At 51.9% G+C, this 27,363-nt stretch overlaps 1 protein-coding gene across 1 annotated transcript in view; it reads right to left on the reverse strand.

Moving 5' to 3' along the window:
* The window catches only part of LOC105704444 (ephrin type-B receptor 1-B), a 49,868-nt gene extending 46,008 nt beyond the window's left edge, over positions 1–3,860 (reverse strand). Inside the window, exon 1 of the mRNA XM_012433659.2 lies at positions 3,782–3,860. Coding sequence (XP_012289082.1) covers positions 3,782–3,860 — 79 coding nt within the window. The remainder of the gene's footprint in view (positions 1–3,781) is intronic.
* Positions 3,861–27,363: the final 23,503 nt, after the last annotated feature.

The raw sequence follows: 27,363 nt of genomic DNA on the forward strand, positions 1-27,363 counted from the left end.
CGAGTCTAAAATAATCGGCCTGATATAAAAAAAGGAGAAGCACGCGAAAAAAGTGAAATAATAATAGACACACGTCCTCCCGAAGATATACAGGCTAATAATCGTAAAGGTCGATGTCTGCTACCAAACCAAAGAAAAATGTCAAGGGGGTCAGGACCTTCGTCGAGGCTTCCACGTCGCCCCACATTCGCGTGGTAAGATTTGAAAAACGATTCGGTGCACCTGGTTCGGAGAAAAGTTTCAAAAAGGAGACCCCTCGGAGGCCACTTTCGTATCGCCATAAACCGTCGACAATGGGGAAGAAAACTATCTCCCGTCAGGAGGAGTCCTGGTTTGGGGCAACCAGGTGTCCTCGGACGCTTTCGGCTCCCCGTGCCCGACACCACGCAGCGGCCCCCCGAGGGAGAAACCTGACTCTCCGAAGATCCCTGGGCGACCCGAGCACTGACCCAGTAATCCTCATCCGTTCTCGGGACTCCAGATCGCAAATCTGGACGTTCACCAGCCGATGCCCACCACGATCTCCCGTTTCCGATCCCTGGACAAGGCCGCGCCCCAATTAAGGACTCACCGGGACCCCCGAGATCCAAGGCAGGCCTAATGACTACAGAATCGGAGGCTGCGAGGTAAGACCTGGACCCATGGATTTCTAAGAGTGGCGAACTTCCATCCGATTTTGGTAATTCCAGGTCCCGGGTCCCAAATCCCATGGTCCGCCCTAGACTCGCCACGGACGTTCACCAGCTGGTGCCACGGAGACGTGCTCTTAATTCGGCGAACCCCTGATCAAGGCCGATCCCGATGATCGGGCATCTCGGAAATGATCAGGATCCCTGAATCCCGGGAACCGAGCAGCCAGACTCCGAACGCGCTGGACCGGGCCCGGCATCCGCAATTTTTCGGTTAAATTATGGAAAACGTCCCGCAGCTTGTTATTTAGGAACGCATAATAGGACAGGGAGCCTGGACCGGTAGAGATCCGAATATATGCACGGGCTTCGTCGTTGGTGTGGGATTGCTCCCGTCTGGTTGCCACGCCGGAATAATATACGCAGATAGGAGAGGCTGTGAGCCCGATACACGGTGGGAAGGGATTCGGTTAAGAATCGGCTGGAAGGTATTGCCGCCCGCTGCCATTAGCGTCCTGGTAATGCGAGCTTCTTCTGCCCCGCCATCGGGAACCATCCTCCGACGTTAAACCCGCTCTCGAGCCCTCGCCGAGGATGAATATAAAGCGCGATTAAGTTTCCAGGAGAAACGAGCGGGACCCTAAAACCCTGTCGTTTAATTAGCCATTAACTTTATATTGTATACTCATTATCGATTGACAAATACTGCTCCTCCGTCGCGAGAAGAGCCGGTTGCTCCGAACGCGCGCGTAAACTTCCTTTAGGATAGGACGGGTCTCGACCGTTTCCACGACTAATCCTGGTTCCTTGTAATCGTATAAAACCGAAAGGCCTTTTGGAACGTCGTATCCCTGTTCCTCGTGATTATGTAAAATTGAAACGCCTCATGGAATCATATCGCATCTTCGCCCCTCGTGATTGTTCAAAAGTGAGAGGCAACATGGAACGAAATCGAGTTACTCTTACGGATAGTATAAATCCAATTCAACTCAAAGAATAGTCGCATCCCTGTTCTTTGTGCTCATGTAAAATTGAAACGCCGCATGAAATCGTATAACATCCTTATTCTTTGCGATTATACGGCATTCTGACGCCTAGGGGAAAATCATGTCGCGTTTTCGTTTCTTGCGACTATGCAATACTGATTGCTAGACACGTGTAGTCCTATCAAATTCCTATTCCTTGCAATTGTACACGTAATTGCTTCGACTCAAGGGATCACATCGTTGTTCGCTTTGACGATACAAAATTGAGACGCCTCTTGGAGTCACATCACGCGCCTTGTTCGCCGATCTGGACCAAGCTGTCAATCGACCTGACATATGTTTCCAGCTTAGAAGACCCACGTTCGCCAGGGACAACTCCGCGATAATGCGAAGGGTCGCTTAGCCCCCGTCATCTCTGGAGAGCTACAGATAATATACAGCGAGCCCTGACTGGAGATTAACCGAGTAATCGACTCCCAAAGAAGGTGTCCGTAAGCCGCCTCGACCGGGCGCTCGGGGAGCGATCATTAATCACGATTTGAGGGATATCTTTCAGCCCTGGTATGACGAGACCCAAAGTCGATTTGACTCAACCGTTTCTCTATTACTCCCGAGTAATATTAATTATGTTCACGGGAGGTGCACTTCGCGTCGCTAAAACTAACGTCTCAAAGAAGTTAACTACCCCCAGGTCGTTACCCTGGGACGTAAAGCCTTCGGTGCAGACTTTGCAACATTCCGAACCGTCGAGGTCACATTCCCCTCGGTATTTTACGTGACGTCAGCGTGAGACTTCTCCTTTTTTAATATTATCGTTGGACGAAATGAAAACGTTTATAGTATCGTCACGTGTAGTGGAAACTTTGGAACGCACGTATTCGAGGTGGGAATGTTCTCCTGCGGGACATTGATAGCTAGTAAGAGCTATGAGCGTATAGGATATGTACTGACCTCACACACTGATCAGACTGTGGAGATAGAACTAAAAGAGAGAAAGAGAGAAAACAAAGGGGGTATTTTCTGGCGCCCTTTTTCCTGCCTTCGGGACAATCAAGGGAATGATTGAATTTGTAAAGTCTACGTCTCTTATGTTGATCCACCTGACGAGTAATTTCCATGGATGGGGAATATATGGATATATAACATTAAACTATGATAACAGGAGAAATGAAAGAGAAAACAAGGAAATCGTTTCCTCGCGCTTTCTCTCTGATTCTGCGCGAAACAGCAGCGCAGTGCAATACGGTGGCAGACTGTTTAACAAGAGAAAGAGAGAGAAAGAGAGAGAGACAAAGGCCAGCCCCTCTGTTCGCTTTCTTCCCCTTTCGCTAACTTTCCAAGAATATCGAGAGAACGATTGAGTTTGCGGAATCCATGTTTCCCACGTTCATGCATTAAACGCGTAGTTGCCATAGACATCGGATATATAAATATGTAACCGTGATCCATGGAGACAGTAGAAACGAAAGAGGGAAAACAATCGCGCTCTTAAGTGCGCGCATTTTCTTGCTATAAATTGTATGTATTCAATTTAATTCAATATTCATTTCTTGAAGCTTCTACGACCTTTATCGACAGATATCACAAGGCCTCAACGATCTTTAATAGCGACTCGTTCTTCGCCGCGTTAAAGGTCACTTGCTCACTTTTACAAACTACTTGCATAAGAAATTATTTATTAACGGGTGACCAGTCGTCCGTTAAAATTTTGCGTTGGCTCGTTACTTTAATCGAATTATTAGACTTAGTTTTTTTTTTTTCGGACATTTTGACTGTCTGACTCCGGTGAACATTTGTCGCGATTGGTCCGTACTATAGTGCTGTATTCGCAATTAACGTGTCCATACAGCGGAAGCAAGACGCGCCAATACTGGCGAGAGGCAAGGCCGGGCGGAAAAAAATTGACATAGGAAAGGTTGCTCAGCGTAATTTGGCAACAGTCTACCTAACAAGAGAGAAAGAGCGAGGAACGATATCCTCTCCGTTCACGGTTTTGTTTTCCGCTACCCCCGCAAGCCTATCGAGGGAACATTGAGTTCGCGAGGTCCTGGCATCCTCCGTGGCAGGAGCGGATCGGAGTGGCGGCCGCTTGACTGGGTCGCGCTCGCGCGCTCTGGGGGGATAAACGGGAACTCGCGGGTTCCCGCTAGTCAGCGCGGTGCTTACCTTGCTCCGCCCGGGTCCCTCGCAGGCACAGCACAAGGTAGGCAGCACAGGTGGCCAAGAGGAGGCCCGCGCCCGCCATATTGAAGGGGGCCATTCTTATCAGCCCTCCCGCCAACGGCCGATCCCCTCGATCGCGCGCGAGAGAGCGTCACTCTCGCCTCCTCATGCTAGTCCCCTTGGCCGGGGCCGCTCGCCGTCGGCAGGGCACGCGAGGGCGGCCCCGCGCCCGCTGCACGCACTGCACGCACTCGACACGCACCGCCGGCGGGACACGCAGACGCGGCGCAGGGCGTGCGGGCATCCAACGCGGCCCGGCACACGCACACGCGCGACCCTCGCAGACTGCTCCTCCTAATGACGAGGCGAGATCCGTCGCATTTCCCCCACCCCCGCCGGACACCGCTGGACGCCGCTAGACACCGCCACTCGCCGCCGACACTCGCCACCTGTGCCCGCCGCCGAGCCGCTTCCTTCTCCGCTGCTCCGCTTTGCTCCGCTCTGCTCCCCGAGAGAACCTATCGCAAACCAAAAAGCTCGGATTAGAACCTTCAAATGTATCGATTAAAATACACTGATAAAATTGAAGATTAATAATTTCCACCTGTCCCCTTATGGTTTTCAGGGGATGGTAGAATTTCGGCTTATTCGATCACAGAATCGTTGTATGGTGATATGAAAGCGGCACTTGAGAATGAGTCGTTTATGACATTTTCCTCCGAAATGTACGTGCCGGTATCGTTTGAATTTCAAATTTTACCACGTAAACACCTGAAGAGTCTAAGAGCGGTGCTACCGGCCGAGATTGCACTCTCTCAAATTTGTCGATAACAATTTTATTAATTGTTTACAAAAAAATAATCATATTCACGGCTTATTTACGTAGTAAAATTTACTACGATTCCGGACATCCGATTCTAAGTAAAGTATCCATAATCATACTCGGCGGTTGAACCGGAAATAATTTTCTCGAGTCAGACGAATATTTTGCGCGCGGAACGTCACGTGTATGGGAGATTCGGCTCATGGCCGAGTGGCCGCCCACCGAAAGTCGAAGGTTTGAATGGCGAATCTCCCCCCGAACTCGCGGAAAACAAAGAGTTGGAGGCGCGCGTAAACTAATCGGCGTTTCCTCCGGCCATTGGTCGAGGCCCCCCACCAACGAGCGAGTTCTCGAGGCTCGCGGTTTGTTTTCCCGCCGGCGCGCCGCGCCGGGCTTAATGATAGCCCTGAAGGAGCACCTTCTTGCCCGGTGTGCTCCCCGAGTGTGAGGTTAGGTAAGCTTGGGCTAGGTTGCGTAATCTCCCGGCGAGGCGACCCGCGTGCCGACCTGCCCGACCGACCGCGTTTTATAACCTCTTCCCTATCGGCGGATATATAGGTGCATCTGACTCGAGGCCGTTCCGGAGGCCCTCGACAGGGTCGTTCGGTGTACCTCTCGCTGAAAACAATGCGAACGCCCCCTCTTCACCCGGGCAAGCATTCCTACACTCGTCACCGCCGCCCTCGTCTACTGCGGCCGATGGAAACCGTAACAAAGAATTCCTACTTCCCTTTGTCCACGAATCAATTTCGACTCGACTCCCGAGATCAATCGGTCCCGTCAAAATTGATGAGACGAAAGTCAGCTCGAAAACGAGATCTTTAAGGAATATTGGAGTAACGGCTCTCTTAAGGCGACACCAAAGTGCCCTCCAAGGGGTATCGCGTTTATGACACTTTTCTACGAATTGGGTGTACCGAATCGTTTCACACGTTACAACGTGAACATGGAGGCTATAAGGAAGGTTCTGATACTCCTAAAATTTCATTTTTTCTAAAACATTTGGAAAATATTAATAAAGAAAATTGGAAAAAAAGAATTATAATTTTATAGGTGTCAGGATCTTCCTTATAGCATCCATGTTCACATTGTCAAGTTTGAAACGATTCGGTACACCCAGTTTGGAGAAGTTTCATAAACGAGACCTATTTGACGCCACTTTCACATCCCCTTAAGGAAGCTTCATCGTGCAATTTAATTTTCTTTTTATATAAAATTAAAAATATATCATCAACAAATTTAAAGAAGTGAAATTTCATGGGCGTCAATATCTTGCTTAGGGCCTCCGCATTCACGTGGGAAGATTTCAAACGATTCGGTACACCCGGTTCGGAGAGTTTCATAAACCATACCCCAGACGCCGCTTTCGCATCACCTTAAACATCTTGATCTTATTTTAGGAGCTATTTGCGGAGGGACGAAATTCGTAAAGCCGGGATACCCGGTCGCAGCGATGAGCTCGATAGTCGACAATGGCTCGCAATTTGTCGGGGGAGTCGGAGGTGAGTTTGAGAGGTCTTGAAGGGATCGGCACGATATCGCGGAGTGGCCACGAGCCCATTTCGAACGGTCGGTTAACCCGCGGCCCCCGATAGGCCGGAGGAGCGGCGAGACCCTTCGAGGGCTCCGAGACCGAGTCCTTAGCGAGAGTCCTTCCCTCTCCGCCAGAGTGCTCCACTTGCGGAGCGAGAAGGTCGCCGAGAGCCGCGGCCTCTGGTCCTTGCCTCGGGATAACGACCTGCCCCGACCACCGGTTGCCCTCGTCCGAAGGAGCCTCCCAAGGGACCCGGGACTCGCCCTTTCAAATCGCCCGGATTCGCCGCGGAACAATCGGACGAAATCGCGAGAAAAGAGGGTGCCCCCTTTTACGCGCCTTCGCGCGCCGGACCCTTCTCGTTTAAACGCTCGATGGCTTTCCCCCAAAAGCCCAGAGGTCTTAAGGTGAAGTGAAACACGTCGAGGAACTTGATCGACGTCGATAAAGAAGATTTTTCTAAACGCCTACGTTGCCGATGTTCGTTTTTATATTGACAGCTGTGTTGAATTATATTGGATATTGTATCAAATGGCATACTCCACATGTCGTTTTTGTACAATAAATATCAAGAAATCGAAGTAAAACTCCAGAAATCCTCTGGATTCATGCTTTCTGGGGCCCTAATTGACTGCAGAGGGACCCCCTGCACCATCTGTGATTTCCAGACCAATTAAATTTTCACTCCGAGACCTCGTATTCCCATCGTTTTGGCATAGAACCGCATACAATACTGTTTTTGCCTTTATCCCGTTCAAATGCGAGTTTATCGATTACCAGAGTGTTCTAAATTGTCGTAAAATTGTCCTGCCCCTTTCGTTTCTCATATCAGAGCCTTCGATAATTGTATATTGATCGAAATATGAGAGCTCGACGCCATTTTGGTTCTGGTCTGGGTTGAGTTAAACAATTTTTTTAAAAAATCCAAATTTTGAATGTGTCAGGACAATTCATAGATGATCAGGAGTGATGTGACAAAGTTTCGGACAGTTTGGTCTAATACCCTTAAAAAAAGTGTTGTATTCGAATTGACTGATTTGAAGGGAGTTTCACTTCACCTTAAGGGCATCCGCGATTGTTCAGACCTGGCTTCGGTGTAACAATTACGGCTATCTTGAAAAGTAAGGACGAGGTCCCACTGAGTGCGTCGCATCGATTCTTCAAGGATGAACGACTAATCGGATGGGCTCTTAAGGTGATATGAAAGTGAGAAAGTGAAAAGGGATCGATCGTTTATGGAACTTTATCCGGACTGAATCCACCGAATCGTTCAAATGTTTACCATGGGACTACAGAGGCTCTAAGGAAGGTCTTACCCCCATGAAATTTCATCTTTTTTTCATTTCTGAGTGGCAGGACTTTCCTTATTCCCAGTTCGGTGAAACAATTCATAACTGAGACGTTTATGGCGCCACATTCAATATCACCTTAAGGTGATGTGAAACTCGCGTCAAACCGATCGATTCGAATAAGACTCTATTTTTGAAGGGTATTCCAAATCGACGGAAAAATTATACGGATTAAAAAAAATTTCTCACATTTAACCGAGACTAGAACCAAAATTGCGTCTGCTTCCATATTTCGATGAATGTACAAATTTTGCAAGCTCTGCTGCGATGCACGAAAATGCCAGGACCGTTGCACTGTATAGAACGCTCTAATAATCGAGACACACGCATTTGAACGTGATAAAGGTAAAAGTGCCCTCGAAACTTTTGTGCCAATATGAAGGCAACACGTGCAGTGCACGAGCTCCCGGAGAGAAAATTGACTTGGCACTAAATGCAACAGTTGGCCCCTGCAGCCTATTAGAATACGAAAAATCAATAGTCCAGGAGATTTCATAATCTCTATATTAATTCTCCCGTAACAACATATGAAGTACGGCATTTCTTTTAAATACTCAATGTAGTACGACACAGCCGTCGATGTAAACATAAATGTCAGAAATAATGCGCGCTGTTTCAAATGGTACATCAGAATTCCGTTTTACCACCATCGATTAAATTCCTCAGCGCCTTTCACACCGTGATAACGCATAACGCGTACCACCATTTCGTCACATCGACGTGTTTATACAAATTGGGGCACCAGGAAACGCGAGCCTTAAGGGGGATCGACCGCCGTCACGAAAAGTCGTGGGAATCGACCGAGTAACGATTTTCCGCCCTCCGAAGATAACGCTTATCGCGGCGAGCGACTCCCTTTTCTGGAAAATAACGACGAGACCTCCCGCGACCTAATTGGGCTCTTTGGTCCTGATATGGGAAGCCTCTCGAGCTGGGTTAGATGACGGATGGTGCCTCGTTTGTCATTCGACTCGAAGATCTCAGAACTCGTGGGAAGAGCGAAGAGGAGCGAAGTGGAGCGAAGAGAATCTAGGCGAAAGGAGGAGAAACACGCCCCTGGGAGCGGTTTCGGGTGTTTCGGAGCAGCGGGACCAAACGCTGGCGAGTTGTCCGACACCTGTGCCGTTACGAGGAATGATTCCGCAGGGTGAATTGTTCCCAGAACGGCGAATCATTGGGGGCCCTCGAAGCGGTCGAACGACGGGACGCCAGATGGACGCCACCGAGGACCTCCAATGCTCGATCTGGAGCAACAAACGCGGCCGATCGATCGGTGCCCCAAAACGGTATCGCGACCCCCGCCGACCAAAAGAGTGCGTCGCGCTCCCAAGAGACAGCGCCGCCACCCAGAGAAATATCTAGCAACGTCGATTGGGCGGGGGTCGCGATATCGCAATTGTCACCGAGACCCGGAATTGCCTGCCATAAGGTCGGCTGCGAGTTCCATCCCACCGACGTGGGGCGATAAATTAATCCACGAGACGTCCTATCGTTGTTACCACCCCTTGGTCTCGGGCCCAGTAGACTCGAATCAATGGAGAGAACGCCGAACCGCAACAGTAAACGATTTGGTATCCGGCCCACCCCTTAAGACCCTAAAGACCCGACACCTGACGAGTCCGGCGGCCCTCCGGAGGTTAGGCGAGCGAAGTCAGCCGTGGTCGGGCATTTGGTCCCATCTGGTTTGGCGGGCCAAGGAAGAAAGACGGAAAGAGGGCCAGGAAAGCGAGAGAGGCGAGAGAGGGGAGAGCGAGGGGCTCGAGGGAGCGAGGTCGGGCGAAACTTTGGGGTTTACTGCGGGTGCTCGGCAGAGGGCCAGGGAGGCTCGAGGGGCGGCGGGTGGTTCCAGGATCAATACCACGCGTTTACCCATCTCTCTTTCCCTCGGCTCGGCGGTCTCTCTCCCGCCCTTAGCTCGGCGCTCCCTCGCTCTCGCCGGGCCCCGTTGGGTCTGGCCGGCGTCTCGCCATTCTTCGTCGAAAGGAGAGAAACAAGGGCGAGGAGAGACAGGAGGAGTGCCGGGAAGGGAAGGGAAGGGAAGGGCTAGGATCAGCAGGGGCGGAAGGCGGACGGAGAGGAGCGCGCGGAGGAAGAGGAAGGGCAGAGGACGCAAGAAAGGGTAGAGGGAGGCACGAAATTCTAGAGTGCCAAAATATAGTCGAGAGGGGTAGAAGCGCGCTTTAGGAGTTCTTCTAAAGCGGGCAAAGGCCTCTCCCCCTCCACCCGCTCCCTTTCTCTCTCTCTCTTCCTCTTTCTCCCTGTCGCTCTCTCCGCAGCGCCGAGCGGCTTCGCTTGGACCGGCCCAAGATGCATCCGCGAAATTGCAGACTTCAGTGAAATGCGCTCGGGTCCCTCTATCTCGGCCTCTCTTGCTCGCTCGCTCTCCGTCTCGCTCCCTCCCTTTCTTTTCCTCGCGGGTCCCCCTCGCGCCGTCTCTCTCGGTTTCCGGGGGTTGTTGCCGTTGGCCGCGAGTGGGTTCGTGAAAATTTTAAGATGTCCTCCTCCACCTCCGCCTCCTTACCCTGGCCCCCTAGCGGCGCCCTCATCCTCGGACGAGCTAGGAATCCGTAGTGCCTCTTTTCACGATCCTCTCTTTCAACTTTTCCCTCCACCGCCTCCTCCACCTCCTCCTCCTCCTCCTCCGCCTCTCTTTTTGTTCCACTCCTCGGTGCCGCTCTCGCCCGGCCCAGGGTTTTTACCTTTTTCCTCTCCTTCCCCCCCCTTCTTCTCCTTCCTTTTTTCTTTCTCCCGACCCGGCCTAGCAATTGCCCAAAACAGCCGCGTCTCAAGAGAGCCGTCCTTTGACAACCGCACAGGATTGGCGCGGCCTACCTCCGGGTCGCCGAAAACGGCTCCGGAGCCGAGCCGTCGAGGATGATGGCGAGAGAGCTTTCCCTTTGAGCCGGGCTTTTAATTAGTGTGAAATCTTTCGGATGGACTCTCGGCTGGGTTTCGGCGGCGACAGGGCTCAGGGGACGAGAGTGGAGGACCCGGGCGCCGAACCCGAGTCGAAACTCGCCCGATGGAAGACGCCGGGGTGGATGACACGTGGACAATGGGAGGCCGAAGAAAGGGAGGGACGAGTCTCGCAGAATTCTGCCCCCGTTCGACGGAACACCTTCCGACACCCTTCTGTATCTGGACCTCCACCCGGCGGGGGATGCGAGAGATCTAAGTTGGTTCCGCCTCGGGCGCCGAAAGAAACCATGGCGCGCGGCCGCCATCTTGGTTTCCGCCGTTTCGCCGCGCGACGAATTCTATTTCCGCGGAACGCCAGAACGTAGCTGGCCACGCGTAGATTTACGTCCTTGCGAGGCCGGCGCTTCCGCGGCCGCGAATTTAAAAACAGCCTTTTGAATTTAGATTGGCCCCTCCGCGAGCGCCCTCCTCTTTGTTCCCCGCGCGCGCGGTCCCCGGGGAATAATAGGATTCCTTTTTTTCGGTGTCTCGGCTCGCCAGCCAGATATAATTCGACGGCGCCCGCGACTCCCCCGCAGTTCGAAATCGCGCCGCCGGTGGCGCCGCCAGGCGGGAGCGTTCGGCAAACTCTCGAGAGGCTCTTCGCTGTTCTCGCCCGCGAGGCCTCCTCGGAAATCTGGCCTCGGCGACAAGGAAAATACCCCGCCAACTGTCCTCGACATTTTCCGCTACGTGGAGCCCCTTCGGAGAATCGATCTCCGTTTCCGCTCGCGGAACGCAATTCGGGACCTCTTCAAAGTTCGGTGATGGCGAACTCGAGTGGTCCCGCGCCACAAAACACACATCGAGATTCCCGAAGACTTTTCGGCTCAGCAAAGTGGCTTGAGAGCTGCTCCGCAGCGTCCGCCTCTTCTTCGACGGCAAAGAAACGCTTCGACGTCTCTCTTCCGCCATTTTGGTACCATCGCCGCAACTCGGTGCCTTCCAAACTGTCAAGTGGTGGCACGTACCCTCGAAAATCCTGCGCTCGATTGCGTCCCGAGCCTCCATCGGCGTCGGGAAAGATTTTCTTAGTTCACCTCGTCAAGTGGCGGCACGTACTCCCAAAAATCCCGCGTTCAGAGTCTTCAACGGCGCCGGGAAACATTTTCTTCCTTCGCCCCGGGAATCAATCTCCGTTTACGCTCCCGTAATTCAAGATATCTCCCAAGCTCGGTGATAGCGTTTCCTGGATTCGAGGTGTCTGCCTTTTCACCGACGGCGACGCCTTTCTTCCGGGCCGCCATTTTGGTACCATCTCCGCGACTTGGTGGTGGCTATCAAACCACCGAGTAATGTTTCGCACTCGCAAAAATCTACCATTCCCATGTGTTCGCAACCTCCGACGGTGACGCGAATTATTTTCTGAATCCTTCTCGGGAATCGGTCATCGTTTACGCGATGGCGAAGGGGTGCATCGACGTGTTTCTTCCAGTCCGCCATTTTGGTACCGTCGCCTCGACTTGGCGATGGCTTCCAAACCGCCGAGTGGTCGCACCCTCGGAAATCCGGCACTCGCGGGTGCACGGAACTTCCGACGGTGACGCGAAACGTTTTACGAGCCCGCCTCGAGAATCAATCTCGTGCCGTTAACTCGTGCTGCAGGTAGCTAGAGAATTTTTCCTCGTATTCGCTCGTTAGCCAGCTATAATTCTTCGGCCGCGTGTTTTAAAAGTCTCGTCGGTGGGAGCACCGCTCGGTGCAGGCGTCTCGTGCGGATTCAAGTGGCGCGCCTTGAAAAATCCGCTTTTCGCGAGTGTTCCAGGACCCGTAAGGGCGCCACAATGCTATCCCGCAATTATTTCCCGAGTAACTCGTCTCCCAATTAAGTAACAATATCATTCAACCCCTGCGGCTCTTTCGCGACATGGCGAAACCATTGTCAGCGCGAGTTGGTCCTAGACCTCCGTGTGTCTTCGTTAAGTCGCGGTACCTATCCAACGGGTTTTCGCTTAACCTCGTATCCTAGGTATGAATTCGCGTTATCCTAATCACGGATCATAACGTGAAGAATTATGATGTTCACCATCGCACGTCGATACCCAACCCATGAAGACAAATGAATCGAAAGAGGAAAAACAAAGGAGCTATTCTACCTCTTTTCCCCCATTTTACATGAAACAGTTGCCACATGGCGACGACCTATATAGGAGCAAAACTGACGGTAAAGACAATCCCATAGTTCTATCTCTCCTTTTCCCTACTTTCGCGGGAATATCAGGAGAAAATATATCCATATATCATACGTGATCCCGGTACTCTCCTGGAGCAACGATCGGTCACTTCGGTCCGCGTAATCCGGTCGCCGTCAGCGCCATCTGGCGGAGGCGTCGGGCAAACTCAGGTGGCGAGATTTTCGCGAGCGGGATTCGAGGTCCCGGTGGCGCAAAACGTCTCGCGAGCTTGTCTAGGGAATCAATCTGCGGCCGTTAAGTCCCGTCGCAGGTAGCGCGAGGGAATATATCGCGAGTGCCGAGAGGCAGGTTTCGTAACGGCCGCCATTCCGGGCTCGCTAGCTCGCCAGTGAAAGTACCACGATCTCCGGCTCTCGGCTCTCGGCTAGTCCTCGCCGGCTGGCTCGGATCGATTCCCCGGCTTAATTAGTCCCTAGGGCGTCCGTACGGTGACGCGCGGATACGCACATCTCGGGGAAGGGGACCCGTTTCACCGGGGGATAGGCCTCGGCGATCGCGACGTTACCGTAACGCCGCCGCGGTGAATGGGGCCGATATATCTCGGCCCCAAGATGGCGGCCGCCACCCGGATTAGGCAACGCGCATCCGCGATCGCTCGCAGCTGCTGCAACCGGTGCCGCAACCCGCGGTGCATGTGCACCTCGCGCCGCGGACAAAGAACGGGGAAAGAAAGAGAGAGAGGCGACCCCGGGTCCGCGCCCGAGTATGACGAGCGTCCTCTGGTGGCCGCGTCATCTGGCCTTCGCCCGGGCGGCGCACATGACGCGGCTTCGTTTCCCGAAAACCGCCACCTTCGCTCTTTTCCCGCCCCCCGCCGACAGGTGGCGCCACCGAGGACGGGGCCGAGGATCGCTCAAGTGATGACGAGCAAATGCAAGATGATAGTCTTGGTATTGCACTTTATGAAAGCCCAAGTATCAATAGTGTTGGACACTACCTTTTATTGTTGGCGATAAGGAAATGCAAGACTAAGACCAAGATCACGGTAATGTAGGTATTCTTGGTCTTGCTCAGTCTAGTCTGTAATCGCGTTAAGGCTTGGTTGCGACCTCGATCTTGTACTTTTTCAGACCACACTCGTCCCTACGCTCGAGATGTTGGGAATGGTCGGGTTTTCGACATTGGCCTTGCAGAAACTGAGGAGACACGTGAGGGTGTCCATAGGAAGTTCGGTTAGGTTAGGTATCTCTCGTCTATAAAGTTTCCCAGAAGTTCTTACCGCCTAAGCGTGGACTATACCACGGCACTTTGTTGCGAAGGAGATACTTCAAAATGAATAAACCTCCCATTGGAAAGGAATAAGAAATTTCTTTGTGTATTCCTTACCATTCGTAGTATTATTTGACATTTGTATTTGAGAAGACTAAACGCGCGCGTGGCGCAGTTCCGGACGAGCTTGGAGACGAAACGTCTCCGTCTAACCTTCTATGGACTCTCAGATGTATGCATATACTCTAAAGGTTCTCGATAGCAATGCCACCTTATCGCGATATACTTCTAATCGTCGGCGGAGTATCCGTATTACGTATACATCGGCCGTCATTACGGCTAACGCGGGACGAGGGGGACGAGAAAGAAGAGCGCGATAAATAAGAGAAGAAAACACCCGGCTACGGTTACTCTTTCCCCGAAGGCTCGGCCCGGTTTGTCATCAAGGGCCTCGATTTTCGGGGAGTCTCGGGGGCAAAGGGAGGCGTCAAAATACGGGGCCGAAAAATGGGTCCGCCGGCTCGCCGGCGGACTAAAAACAGAAACTCCTCCCGAATAGGTCTCGGAGGAAGCGCAAAGACGCGGGCCATATGGCCGGACCCGGAGGACGGGGCTAGGTTCGGTGGAAATAAAAGGGAGGACTCCGCCACGAGATGGTGGACCCAGGAGGAGTAAAATATAGGCCCGTGGAGCCGTTCCAGGAAAAATTACGAGTCTCGGGAGACGCGGCACGACGTCGTCTCGGGGGCCGCGAGTTCGCTCTCGGGTGACGTCGACTCGTCCATCCGTGGCGTTGCTTTTAGAATCTACCGGGGAGCTATTTGGGCGTCGACGAGGACCAACGAGGAACTTATCGCCGAGATTAAGAGCGACTTATTTCACCCGGGATTGCCCCGAGTCGCGTTTTCCCCCTTCGAAGGCACTCGTAAAGAGCGGGGTCGGGTTAACACCCGAGATCTCGAGCTACGTTTTAATCTTTAAAAAGGTACACGAAACTGGACCTTTTCCGGGGGAACCCTAACCCCGACGGAGCGTACGGATCAACCACGATTTTCGGCTAATCGAAATCCCGACTTCTCGTTGAAATAATGCCAGTAACTTGCCGAAGTAGCGTTACCCATAAAAAGCACGAAGCTAATAACGGTACCGGTAAGAATGGTTAAATGGAAGGGAAAGAGGGAACCGAATTTCTAGGACATTCGAGGCTTCTACAAAAGTTGTCGAGCCTGGAACGAGGAACAACTTTTATTCTAAGGAGTTTCTTCTGAGACGAATCATTTGCCCCACGAGTTGCGGCGACAGTTCGTGTCAGCTGGAGGAGAGACCAAGGGGCTTATCAAAAGACGAGAGACAGGTATCGCGTTACTCCGCGTCGTCAGAAATGTTGCTCGAAGGACATACGTGTTCGCGATAAAAAGACATGTTTACCGAATGCGGAAAATCTCCGATCAAGAGAGTGTATTTTCGAGCTAGAAGACGGCACGAGAGACAGATGCCCTCCATCGGTTCCACATTAGCTCCCTTCTCGAAATAGATTTTTATGAGGCGTGTGTAGGGGTGGGTGACCACTGTTTGCCATCGGCCATCCCTTCCTTTTATTTCTCTTTTAACGTATTTTCCTTGTAACGTAGGCGAGCACCCTCGAAGGTACTCCGGGGCGATAGGAGGTGAGAAACGACCTTTCGGTAGGGGTAATGGCCGAGGAACTATCCCGGGGAATTCAAAAATGGGCTAGGACCAGGGATAAGGGTATCTGGTTTATGGCGACTCCATCGGACGGAGCCGGTGGCCGAAAGGTGAGAAAACCCTTGTCGAGCCAGAAAGGCACTTTGAAATTTGGGAAAATGGCCGCCGGCCAAAACCCGGCAAAAGCCCTCGTTTCGTGCCAAATGGCCACTTTGAAATTCGAACGGGCGACTTTGCGGCCGGAGGCCGATAAAACGTGCCTCCAGAGTGCAAGGCCTTTCGAATTTGAATGATTCCCAGCGACCGCGAGGAGCCATTAAAGTGCCTTAGCCACTGGAGTACCTACAATGAGTACTCGGTAATTGCGGGGCCTCTTCGGCAGGATTTCTTTCAGCGGAGCTTCTTGAGCCGTACCGAATCCCCAACGACTTTGCTTGACCCAGAATCTTCCAAAGCCGTTATTTTAACGGAGCAAAGTTAAATAGAAATGATCAAGTGGGCCGCATTTAATTTCCATCCCGCGCCGGAAGCCGGCGAAACGTGTGCCGAATCGGAAGGGCTCTTTCGAAACCCGGGCAATTAATAATCATGGAGAGAGCTAATGGATCATCAAAGTGGGCGATGATGGGCGCCGCTGGAAAGCTTTGAAACGAATTTAGACCTTAATTCACCATCGGAATCGAGATGAATCCGCGACCTCGACCGTCCCAAAAGTCTTACAAAAATACATCCGGCGATACCGAAGCGAGGAGGTGGAAGAAAATAGCTTCTACTTCCGATAAAAGAGTTCATCTCAAAGCGATTTTCCATCCTTTTGGAGAAGGCTCGGCGAAATTAGGTGGAATAATAAAGCCCGAAATAAGACGTGCGATCCAGCCCCGAACCTGGCAGGCCCCCGTCGCGTCTTTGGAATCGCTCCAGAAACCTCTGAAAAATGTACACGTTCCACGGGCATTCCAGACCTAATCTGGAAGGACCTACGCAGTGTCTATGACGGCCGTCATAGCAGCCAGTATTTCCCCCTAAAAGCGCCATTCCCCTAAATGATACGACCAAAAACGGCCTCCGAGCAATGGTAATGGCCGCGCTGTTTGGGAGGTAAAAGGAGCGCCATAAACGAGCACTTATTCAAAGATGGACCGACAGATTACGCGCTGAGTCCGCGTTGGGTTAGGTCAGGTTTACGATCGCTGACATTACGAGGAAGTCGTAACGCGAGGCCGGTGGTCAAGCGGGAAGAAAACCCCGAACGATTAAGCCGGATATTGAAATTGGACTTGAATGCGCGCAGAGGAGAGATCGAGCGCGGCGTCCAAGATGGCGGCCGCACCTGATTCTGGGCTCAAAACCAGATGCGAGTCCATTTTCTTCCCCGTTCGACTGAGAAATGAAGAAAAAAGAGGAAAAAAAAAAGGAAAAGGAAGACAATTTTTCGGAGCAACAAACCGACGACGCCGGATGCAGCGGCGCCCATATGCAGGCGCCGCCCGATGCGATACATTCGATACAGGAGGGGAAAAAAGGAGAGAAAGGGCCGGGGTAAAAAAAAAATGTAACCTGCAACACGTGGTACTTTTTCATTACGTGCGTAGCATGGCAACGTAACGGCATATGGCTCGTCCCAGGACACCGGGATGGCACGAGTCCCGAGGGACGTCGCGGTCCGGGCAGTCCCGCATCAGCGCGTAGTATCTCTCCCTGAATAATTCCTAGGAGCGAGAGAGACGCACCGATGCGGCTCGCGCGGGCGCGAGAGAGAGGGAGAGAGCCGTATATCCGCAGCGCGCGTCGACGGTGCGGTGTACCGTGTGTATACCCCCGTGTGCGCCGCACAAATCGTACCTACGCCTACAAACCCATGTATAACCGTGTAAATACGAGGTCACTCGCGTGTGCGTATATACGTACATACACGTACATACGCATGTAAACGTAAGTGCGTCCCAGAGGAAGCGAAGGCAGCATGGGGTTTCCGCCCGCAGCCCCATCGCTCGCTGCGGACTTCAATGGGGGAATCGCCCCATTAACGAGCAACCGTTCATTAGACGTACTCGCTGGTAATGGCCGAGCCGAGGTCAAGTTGGGGTCCGTTTTAGGGCACGCACCTGACCAATGGCAGTCACCCGCGAGGCTCGGCTCCCCCCATCTCGAAAGCTGCGTAATCGCGGCTTTCGACATAAGGTTGACCCCCGCACGGCGATTTCGGAGTTCACGTACCCGTAACATCGGATATCTTTTCGGTGGAACCGTTCACCAGAGGGTACAAAGGCAGCGATAAATCGTTGCGATCGATCCGCGCCAATAGATCCGTACAAGATTTAACTGACGCGTGAATGCAGCGTGGGCGCTACGGAAGAATTCGATTTAACTGCACGTATTACAAATCGCCGCTATTTATCGTTCCTCGAGTAGTCATGTCAAGAGGTACCCTAGAGGCACTTCTCACTTAACGAGTTTTTATCTTTGTAAATTGTTTCGTTCAGAATTTTTCTACCAAATTGTATGCAGCTGCTCTTCAGGAATTCTCGATTTACGGACGGTCGCCAGGGACCGATTGACTCGTAAAGCCGGGGACTGCCTGTATACGAGATTAGGAGCGAACGCGATTTGTGATAAGGATCGATGCTCGCACCGTCGAAATGGAGTCGTTTCCGGACGGCTCGGAGAAGTTGCCTAACCGAGGACGGAGGAAAAAAATATTCACGAAGCGGTGAAGCTCTAAGGTCAAGATTAATGATTTTCGAGAGGAGAGACGCAAAGAGGTCGAGATGGATTCGTGATGGACCGATCCGAAGAGGTGCTCGACCGGAGGCGGCCCTTCAGGGCCCGGCGTCGTCGTCATCGAGGCAGCTGTTGCTCTCGCGGCTCCTGACTTTGGGTCTCGGCATGACCCCGACAGTCAATGACTCGAGAGCCTTCTGCCAGAAACCCGCGTTCTTGCCCTTTTCTTCAGAGAATACGCCCGAAAAAAAAATATCAGCCTTTCCGTTAAGCCAACGGAAGACCTTGTCCGAAAAAAGTCAGCTTTTCCGTTAAGCCAACCCAAGGCCTACGGTTGGATTATCCACGATCCTTTTCCCAACCACTAAGAGCCCGTTCGCATAGTGCGTTCTCGAACGGACATTAGTTCATGCAATAGCCATATTGCATTCACAAGCAAATATGCGCTTTACTGATAGAAACCATGTAGAACGCGCGTTTGCTTGAAAAACAAAATATAGGTGCGCCCACGAAGTAATATAAGGAGATACAACGCCATGTATTAAAATCGTCCCCACTGTAAGGGTCCAAGGTTTTCAGATTTCTTCCGAACTATGGCCGAGAACATCTCCTCGATGAAATTTTCCAATTTAAAATGATCTGCCAGCGGGTCCGCTAGTCTTTATCGCGTTAAAAACGTCACATTCTGTATATCATCCGGGAATAGTCGTTTCGCTTTGCATACCTTGATTGCAAAATTAAAAGCATCTCAAGTAATTTACGTCGATAGAAAATGTTTCGGCCACGTAGGATAGGAGTTCCCACATTTTCCGCAAGTAGCGCTGGCGTCGTTGGATCAGGGAAAATCTGAGATCCTGGGTCCTGATTCTGGGGCCATTTTCTGTGGAACCGACCATTGGCGTTATCTCCTTATGCTACTTCATGGGTGCGTGTTTGAAAACGCACCATGTGAACAGGCCCTAACGGTGAACCAACGCCGAACTTAAGACGTTCCTCATCGGAGCGACGTCTCGTGTCGATCCGTATCTTTATCGAGCGACGTCTCCCTGTAGAGCCTCCGAAGGCCCGGACATCGTTGTCGTATCGAGTCAGCTGTTGCTCCCGTTTCTCCATGCCTGGGACCTCGGATCTCGACATGGGCCGATCATTAAGAACCCATTAAGAGCTTTCCTTAGCCGGGAAACTAAATATAAAGTCGCGCCAGGTGGCGACTCGAGGTCCACGCCGACTCGGGGGCCTGGGTCCGCGGCAAAAGGAAAAGTGGAAGGATGAACGTCCAGCATCCGAGACTGGACCGAGCGAGACGAAGCAGGAGGATGTAAGACGAGGACTACCACCAAGGACATCCGCCCGGAATCTCGGCCATCCAGGGAGAGGACCTTGGGCCAATCGCGTCGCTAATCCGACCGCTCCAACGGAATGTATTGTCCTTCGACTAGCCACCAAGCCGGAAGATGTCTTTATTCTATCGAAACTAAGCACCCCAGTTTTGCAATCAAATCTGAACAATCGAGTTCTACGATCAAGTTTAAGGTGATACGAAAGTGACATCCGCAGGGTCAAACTTTCCTCTTAATTGGGCGTACCGAATTCCTTTGAAATTTTTCCACGCGAAAGTTGAGGCCCTAGAGAAGGTCCTGACACCCATGAAATTTCACGTTTCTTAATATATTTATAAATTTATTTATTAAACATAAAATTTGTGTCAGGAACTTCCTTAGGGCCTCCATGTTCGAATTTCGAACGATTAGGTATGCCCAGCTCGAAGAAAGGTCCTGTAAACAGGACCGCTTAGATGCCAGTTTTCAAATAACTTTAATCAATTCGAGTTCTGCAATTGTCAGAACAATTCGTGGACAGAGTCGAAGTCGCGACGACGAAGACCGATCGGCCGCCTCGGTCAGTTCCGCCGTCTCCGGAGCCACCCTTCGGATCGATCGATCGAGAATCCATCACGGCCTCTTTGATCTCCGATCGCGATAATCATCGATCTCGGCAGTTAGGCTAATCCACTTAGGGACGAGTTCGCCCTCTTCGCAAGGGCCCGTCTCGTCTTGTGGAAAAAGGCTTTCCCTTTCTTCCTCTCGTCTCCCGAAACGACCCGAGACGTTTGTCTTCCATCCTTGAAATGGTCCCTTAGGCTCGAGGACGGTCCTAGTTAATGTCAGCGGGGTCTAATGAAGATTGACAACATGCCCACCCAATGATCCGCCCTTCGCTCGTATTTCGGGTGAAAAGAGCGCCTCCACGAAAAGTGGACCTCAAGTGGCCCAATTTCCTATCTCGCTTCGAAACCATGTCGTGAAATTCCCAAGGTTTATATTTACCCCTCCCCGGGAAGACTTTTCGTTCCTAGATTTCCCTCTATTTGAACCTACCGTCTAATCGGTCGGTACCGCCAGCCACGTCGGGATATTAGTTACAAGAGGCGCTCGGAGGATCATCGCCTCATAATTTGAGAGTCTCGTATTACCGTCTGATTAATTATTACTCTATTTTAGACTGACATTACTAATTATCGACTAGCCGGGAGGATCCGGGCCTCGAATCTTTTTTTCCTCGGTTTAAGGCTGACTGATGTGACGGAGGAGGAGGAGAAAAAACACCATAAGAGCCTTTCGAGCTCTCCCATGATAGCCTTTTCCCCACTTAAGTGTGCAGCCGGCTGTTCGAGGCGCACGAGACAGAATTATGGAGTCGCCTAGACGAAACGATGTTCCTTCGCCGCTGACGAGTTGGCGATAACTCTAGTGGAAAGAGTCTAGGGTTCTCCTGAAACTCTTCCGAGGGAGCCACAAGTGCAAAACACGCCCAAGTGGGCCGCTTCTCCGTGAAACTTCAAAAAGAACGAAAAGGAAAAAAAAAAAAACAAAAAAGACGAAAATGATTAAGAAAAAATGCCCCAATAATTTCCACGTGCTTCTCCTTCCTCCCGAATCTTGCGATCGCCTTTCCGCCTCTCTACAATATTCAACGATATTCCGCGCCCGACAGGGAGGCTCGTAATATCTTTTAGTGCGTTTTAAGGGACGCTGCGGTGGTCCGGGGAACTTTTTCCCTTTTCTTTTTTTTCTCTCCCTCTCCCTTTATTTTCAATAATCATTAAACCGATAAACGCGAAAGAGAAGGCCACGAGAGCTCGAGAGAGGCCATCTTGCGGAAGACTCGCGATTGGTTCCCGGTTATTGGGGATTTCGGCCCCCCCGATGTGGCGAGCCTGGAGTGGCCAAATATTCTGGACAATTTAGGGATGTAGGTTGGTACGCCCTCGAGCACTCGAGCCAACCTAGCGAGGCGGGGGGATTACCGATAATTGCGTGATCGGTCTTCCTTTCTTTTTCCTCCGCTAGGAAATGGCCGCGTATTCGTGTACACGTATACACGTAACTCCGGTCCGTCGGACGTGAATGGCGCCTCATCGGAGGGCCGAAATTATTTAATCGTCCGCTTGCGGATTCTACCTTTCTTCTTTTTTTTCCTCCTCCTCCATCATCCAGTCCCTAACCTCGAGCGCTTCCGAATCGGTACAAATCGATGGATTTTCGAAGCGAATCGTTCCTCCTCCTGGCTGAAAACCGATGGACCCTTCCGGAGGGTCGTCGACAATGGGGCGTCCCCCGGTATGGTCAATTTCGTCGTCAAAATTTCCCCATTAAGCGGGGCTGCCAACCCCACCCCGGGTGACAGGGCCGAAATGGTCCCGCCTTTCAAAAGCAATAAGGCGGAAGATATATTAAAATGAAAAGTGCGCACAAAGAAGGTAAATCGAGACAGTGAATGGAAGGAAGCTGCGAAATGGATCAAGTGGGGACATCACAGAGATCAGAAATGGATTGCTACAGTTAGAGAATATCAATTTAAACGTCCAAAGAACATTAGAGAGGGACCTAAGTATCTCCGCAAATACGCATACATTACAAGGATCAATATATGAAATTCAAATAAAACTAAAAACGATTAACAATACGTGTATAGACATCCTTTTCAATGAGAAGTTTATCCATTAGGAAGCATCTCCTTTTCGCAACGAACTATCACAAAGCATTCCACCCTGTTAAAAATACTCGCAATACTCTCCCGTTCTTATCACTTAAGACTATGGTAAAATTATAAATCTCAAAATAAACTTACAATTTCACAACCTCGCGTTATGATCTCTTAGAGGGTATCATTATAAATGTACAACATGTGTTGTAATATTAAATTAGAAATATAAAATTAGAATATCATGTCAGAATGAACTTAAAAAAAAAAAAAAAAAATAGCGTTACGAAATTACAATATTTCTGCCAACGGGGTGCACGGTAAGAATTTTTGCGGAAAAATTTAGAAACGGATAATCTCTGCTTGGCCTCTTCCGGCGACGCCGACCTATACGTGTCTCCTCTACTTCTCTGGTCTCTATAAGCTCTATGGTGATCATTAATGCCGGGCACTGTACAACGTGGTAATCGCCCGTATACAATTATCCCGGTATTCCCGTCTAATTCCCGAAGTCGGTCGATCCGGCCGCGGCGGGAGGGGCGGGGGACAGTTTCGGGAGGAAGTGGTCGGTTCGATGAAGCGGTTTTACGACTTAACGACCAATTCCAGGCCGGTTCGGCGGATCGACCTCCGTGGTTGCCGAAGAAGGAGTCCGGAGTCGCGAAGAGCCCTGCCTGGAACGAGGAAACTTGCCGATCCTCGTCCCGAGCAGCGGCGGGTAAAAGACGAAGAGGGTGCTATTCCTCCCAAAGGAAGTGGGAAAAGGACAAACAGCGAAGAGGAGGCAGAGAGAAGAAAAGGGTGGAAGAAGAGAAGGTGGCCGAGATGGGTGGAGGAAGGAAGAAAGGAGGAAAAGAAAAAGAGGAGCGATTAAAAGGGAAGCTGGAAAAACAAGGTGGAGATAGATGAGAGAGACGGATAGAAATACAAGAGACGAGCGAAAGGTTAGACAAAGGAAAAACAATTTCCACTCGCGACAGTGGCTCTGGAGTATGTAAAGGAAGGAGCGAGAGAGGGAGAGAAAGACGGTACGAGACCTTCTCGGTGCGCTTCCTCGAAGGAAAAAAAGATAATAAAGGAAGGTAAAACCCCGTCGACAAGGTAGAGCGCGTCTTCGGCGCGCGCGTCGATAAGGACACGGCCATGCCCGAGACAAAGAGAGCGAGAGGGACGGAGCGAGGGCGCGAGGGGAGAGGTCGCGCTCTCATAGCCGCGCGGCGGAGGGAGGAATAAAGGAGAGACAGAGAGAGGAGGAAGCTGCGAAAAAAGAGGCGATCGAGCTGCTCCCGACTCAGCGGCTCTCATATTTAATGATACACCCGGGCCTCGTCCGAGCGCCCGCTAATGCACCGACACCGCGGTCCCCTCCCCCTCCCCCCGCGGAACGGAGCGAGACGACCGAGAGAGAGAAAGTACTTTCTCCTCTCGTTCGCTCGCCCCTTCCCCTCTTCTCCTTGCGCGATTACTTCGCCCCGAGTAACGGGGCTCTCGCGGACGATTCGCTCGGAGACTTTTGTTCCCTTTTGTTCCCGCGGAATGCCGCCGGTGTTTACCCTACGGGACCCTCCGTAATTGATTCGCAATCGCGGGACCGCTGTGGCCGCGCGCGCGCGTAAGAAACGGAGAACGCGGAAAGTCGAACCAAAATGGCGGCCGGCCCGGACGAGAAGGCGCGCGGCGCGAGAGAGACGCGGCGACGAGGCGCGACTCGAGGGCCTCTCGACGAGTTCGAGACGCAGGAGATCATGGTTCACTCCTGGGTAACGAGAATTTGTAGTAAAAACGGTTCTATACGAAGATTCCGCGCGTAGCGACGCATCCGAAAATTCGAGGTGGCGGCTCTTGGTCGCCGTTCTGCCGTAATCAATGTTGAGAACGGTAAAAAAAAAAGACTCTAGATAGTAACCAGGCTCTAGATAAGATTTCCACGTAAGGAGTGCCGAAACATGGCCAAGGTAAATCTTAGCACCCGATCGTGTATCCATGATAATTTATTCTGGGTTAGTGCCAGGCTAAAGCTGAGTTAGGATTTAATTTGGCACCCAAGACGATTTCACCTCCTTCCCTCTTTAGCGCCTAGCTCGGACCTACTTGACAGCTGATTATGTCTCGACGTAATTTTGCCCGATTCTTTTTTTTGGAGGGACAACGTAGGATATTTTATTACATATAGCTATGCCTTATAAAGTGTGACGTATTTGTGGAGGCCCCATATTGATGGACTGGCGGTTTGGCCAAGTCCTAGCTGGCGCCCTTGCAGATTTTCTGCATGGGGATTTGCCAGACTGCTCGCTCGAGTCCGATCGGAAAATAAAGCCGCAAGAGGGCCGATTAATTGGCGCACAGGCGACCCGCCGGACAGGGCGACGCTCGAGGAACTATGACAAATCGGACCTTTTAAAATTCCTACAAGGCACCGCCATCTTCGCGACGAGCTCGAGGCGCGCGCGGCCGCGCGAGAGACGGAGGGCCTCCCCTTGTAGGATTGGGTTTACACGCGCGCAAGCGCTCATTTTCGGTCCCGACCGTGGCGAAAAAAGGAAATTATTGGTAGGCGCCTCGCTACAAGGGAACGCACTCACCGAGGGTGAGAATTTCCGAAATGGAACCCGGCCCGAAGACTCGCCATTTTTCGCGACTGACGTCCCGCTCGCCAACACCTTCGGCTCCCTTCCCGGGCGCGACCGATGCTAATGGCGACTTCTTCCCATAAAGGAAAGGAAGAAAGGAATTAACTGGATTCTAATAAAAATAATTGGCTCCACTTAACGAGCCAAAGGGTGCAAAAAAATCATGCCGACATCCCTCGTCGACGGATGAAACTTTTCGAGGCCGCGCGCGGTCGTCCGTGGGAAAGAAAAAGTTATCGCACTTTCCCTTTGTTTCCAATTTGAATCGCGGCTCGGTCGGAGTGATTTTACTGCCTCTTGCGGTGCACAAGGGGGAGGAAAAGGGGACAAAAAGTATCAAAAGCAAAAATTGTAGAAGGTCTCTTTTCGAGGGAGGTTGCACCGAGCTCCCCGTTTCCCCCCTTCGCGCTCCTCTCTCCGTGTCTCCCTTTGATTATTCGTTGCGACCGGTGTTTGCGTCGTCCTTTAATCTTTTGCGCGAGGCAGCGTCGCCCGCTCGCCACGGGCCCGGCTTAATTTAAAAGGAGACGAACATTTTTCCACTTGTCCGTCGACATTCCGACAGACAAGAGAGAGCCGCGCGCAAAACCCCCAACGGAAATGACCACCGGGAAAGAAGCGGAGGAGGACGCTTTCGGAGCGGAGCCGAGCACTCGGCGCTCCCCGGATAAACACCGTTTTCCGCGCGACCCACCCCTCCTGGAGAAAAATGCTTCAAACAAAAATTGTTACCCACGTCGCGAGGAAGGTCTGTTGTCCGAAACATTTTCCTCCCCTTCGCGCGGCTACCCCGGAAATTTCGGTTAACGCGAGTCCAACGGCGGCATCCTCCGCGTCCGGGGTCGCCATCTTGGATTACGGCTCGATTAGCGAACTCTTGCCCTGATAAAGGGGTGGTCGAGGATTCCGAATCGGGGGCGAATGGAAAAGTGTGACGGGGGGGGAGCGCCCCTGGGTCCGGGCCCGTTCTGGTATGCTAAGCGTGCGTGGGGACTGAAATATCCAGGGGCACTTAGCATTATCTACAAAGGCTAATGTAGCCGCCGCGATATAAAGGTGAGCTCTCTCCGCCGGTCGGAAGCCAAGATGGCAGCGCTCCTCTTTCCCCGTCGAGCGCCGTTCTTGATTTCTCAATCTCTACGGGACTACCGGCGCGGCGCGAGAGAAAGAAAAAGAGGAAGACGGTCAATCGCTTCGCGGAGAGAGCGCCTCTCTCTCCTCCTCTCCCTCGCTCCCTTATTCCGCCGAATCTCCTCTGCGAGATGAAAAGAAGGGGGAGAGAAAGAGAGAGAGAAAGAGGCCGCGCATTGGTTAGGATCGCGTCGCGTGCCAAAGAGCCCGATTACGGAGCCTCCGAGGCGTCGGGACTCGCCGCTCCCTAATGGCCGCCCTTGAGGGGCAACTTCTTTACCGGTCGAGCTTACCGACGTTGCAGTTTCGCGCCGTTCTCTCGTCCCGATACGGGGAACCGGACGATACCGCGAAGAATGCATACCTGCGTTAAGAGGAAGGTCGAACGATCGGGAGGGGAGGAAGGGAAAGAGTGAAAAACGATTTTTCGGGGTGATTAATGTCCGGGAAACAAGGCACGCATAAGAAGGGTCAGAGGGCGAGCTCGAAGTTTCTTGCGTCCGGCCACTAACGAATCGGCCGTTAGGACGATAGCTCAACGCCCTGGAGCGTCAAAACGGTCCTTTTCTCCGCGACGGATGTGGAAATTTATTAATCCAGACCGCGGCCGTAATGGTCGGAGGTACGTCCGAGTATCGGCTATTGTGGCACGTAGTCTCATCCGTATGTTAATTTCGACAGGTCCCGAGTAGCGGCATTCGTCAGTGTCGAAAGTCCGAGAGGGGAGGGTTGATGGATGAGCTTTCCGCCAGGCTCTGCCGGGTGTCTTTAACCCGAATTCATTAAGTCGGATTCCAATGAAACGAGTGGCTACCGGCCAATCGGATAGGCGAGCTCTTCGCGGCTCGCCAACCGACTCGTTACGGCCCGTTAAGACGCCCGACGAGACGCCGCCCGAGGATGTCCGCATCCCTCGGCTCCTCTGATTCACCCCTCGAATAAACTACCTCCGCACTTCGAACGAATCAAGGCTCTAAATGTCGGGAATGATATAAAAGGGGAGTCCGTCTCTATCTTGAGATTCCGTCACGGAAGGTTCACGGGGAATTTCTTATCCTTGTATGGGGGAGTCAACGGCGAGACAGCATCAGAGAAGGTCCTCATCCCTCGAATTCTCCGATCGAACTATTGAAATATAGGCTGAAGTGCGAAAACATTAACCGAATGAAAGCTCTACACATCGGGAATGATATCAAAGGGGAATTCGTTTCTATTTTGAAATTCTTGCACGGAAGCATGGCGGGGAATTTGTCACTTTGTATGGGGAGTCAATGATAGGACCCTGCTAGATAAAGTTCCGCATCCCTCGGATCCTTCACTTTAGCTCTTAAAGTACAGACCAAAATCCGAAAACTTCGACAAGGT

The sequence above is a fragment of the Orussus abietinus genome, unplaced genomic scaffold (assembly GCF_000612105.2).
Source record: "Orussus abietinus isolate OABI.00-Male unplaced genomic scaffold, Oabi_2.0 scaffold6, whole genome shotgun sequence".
In the NCBI taxonomy this organism is placed as follows: domain Eukaryota; kingdom Metazoa; phylum Arthropoda; class Insecta; order Hymenoptera; family Orussidae; genus Orussus; species Orussus abietinus.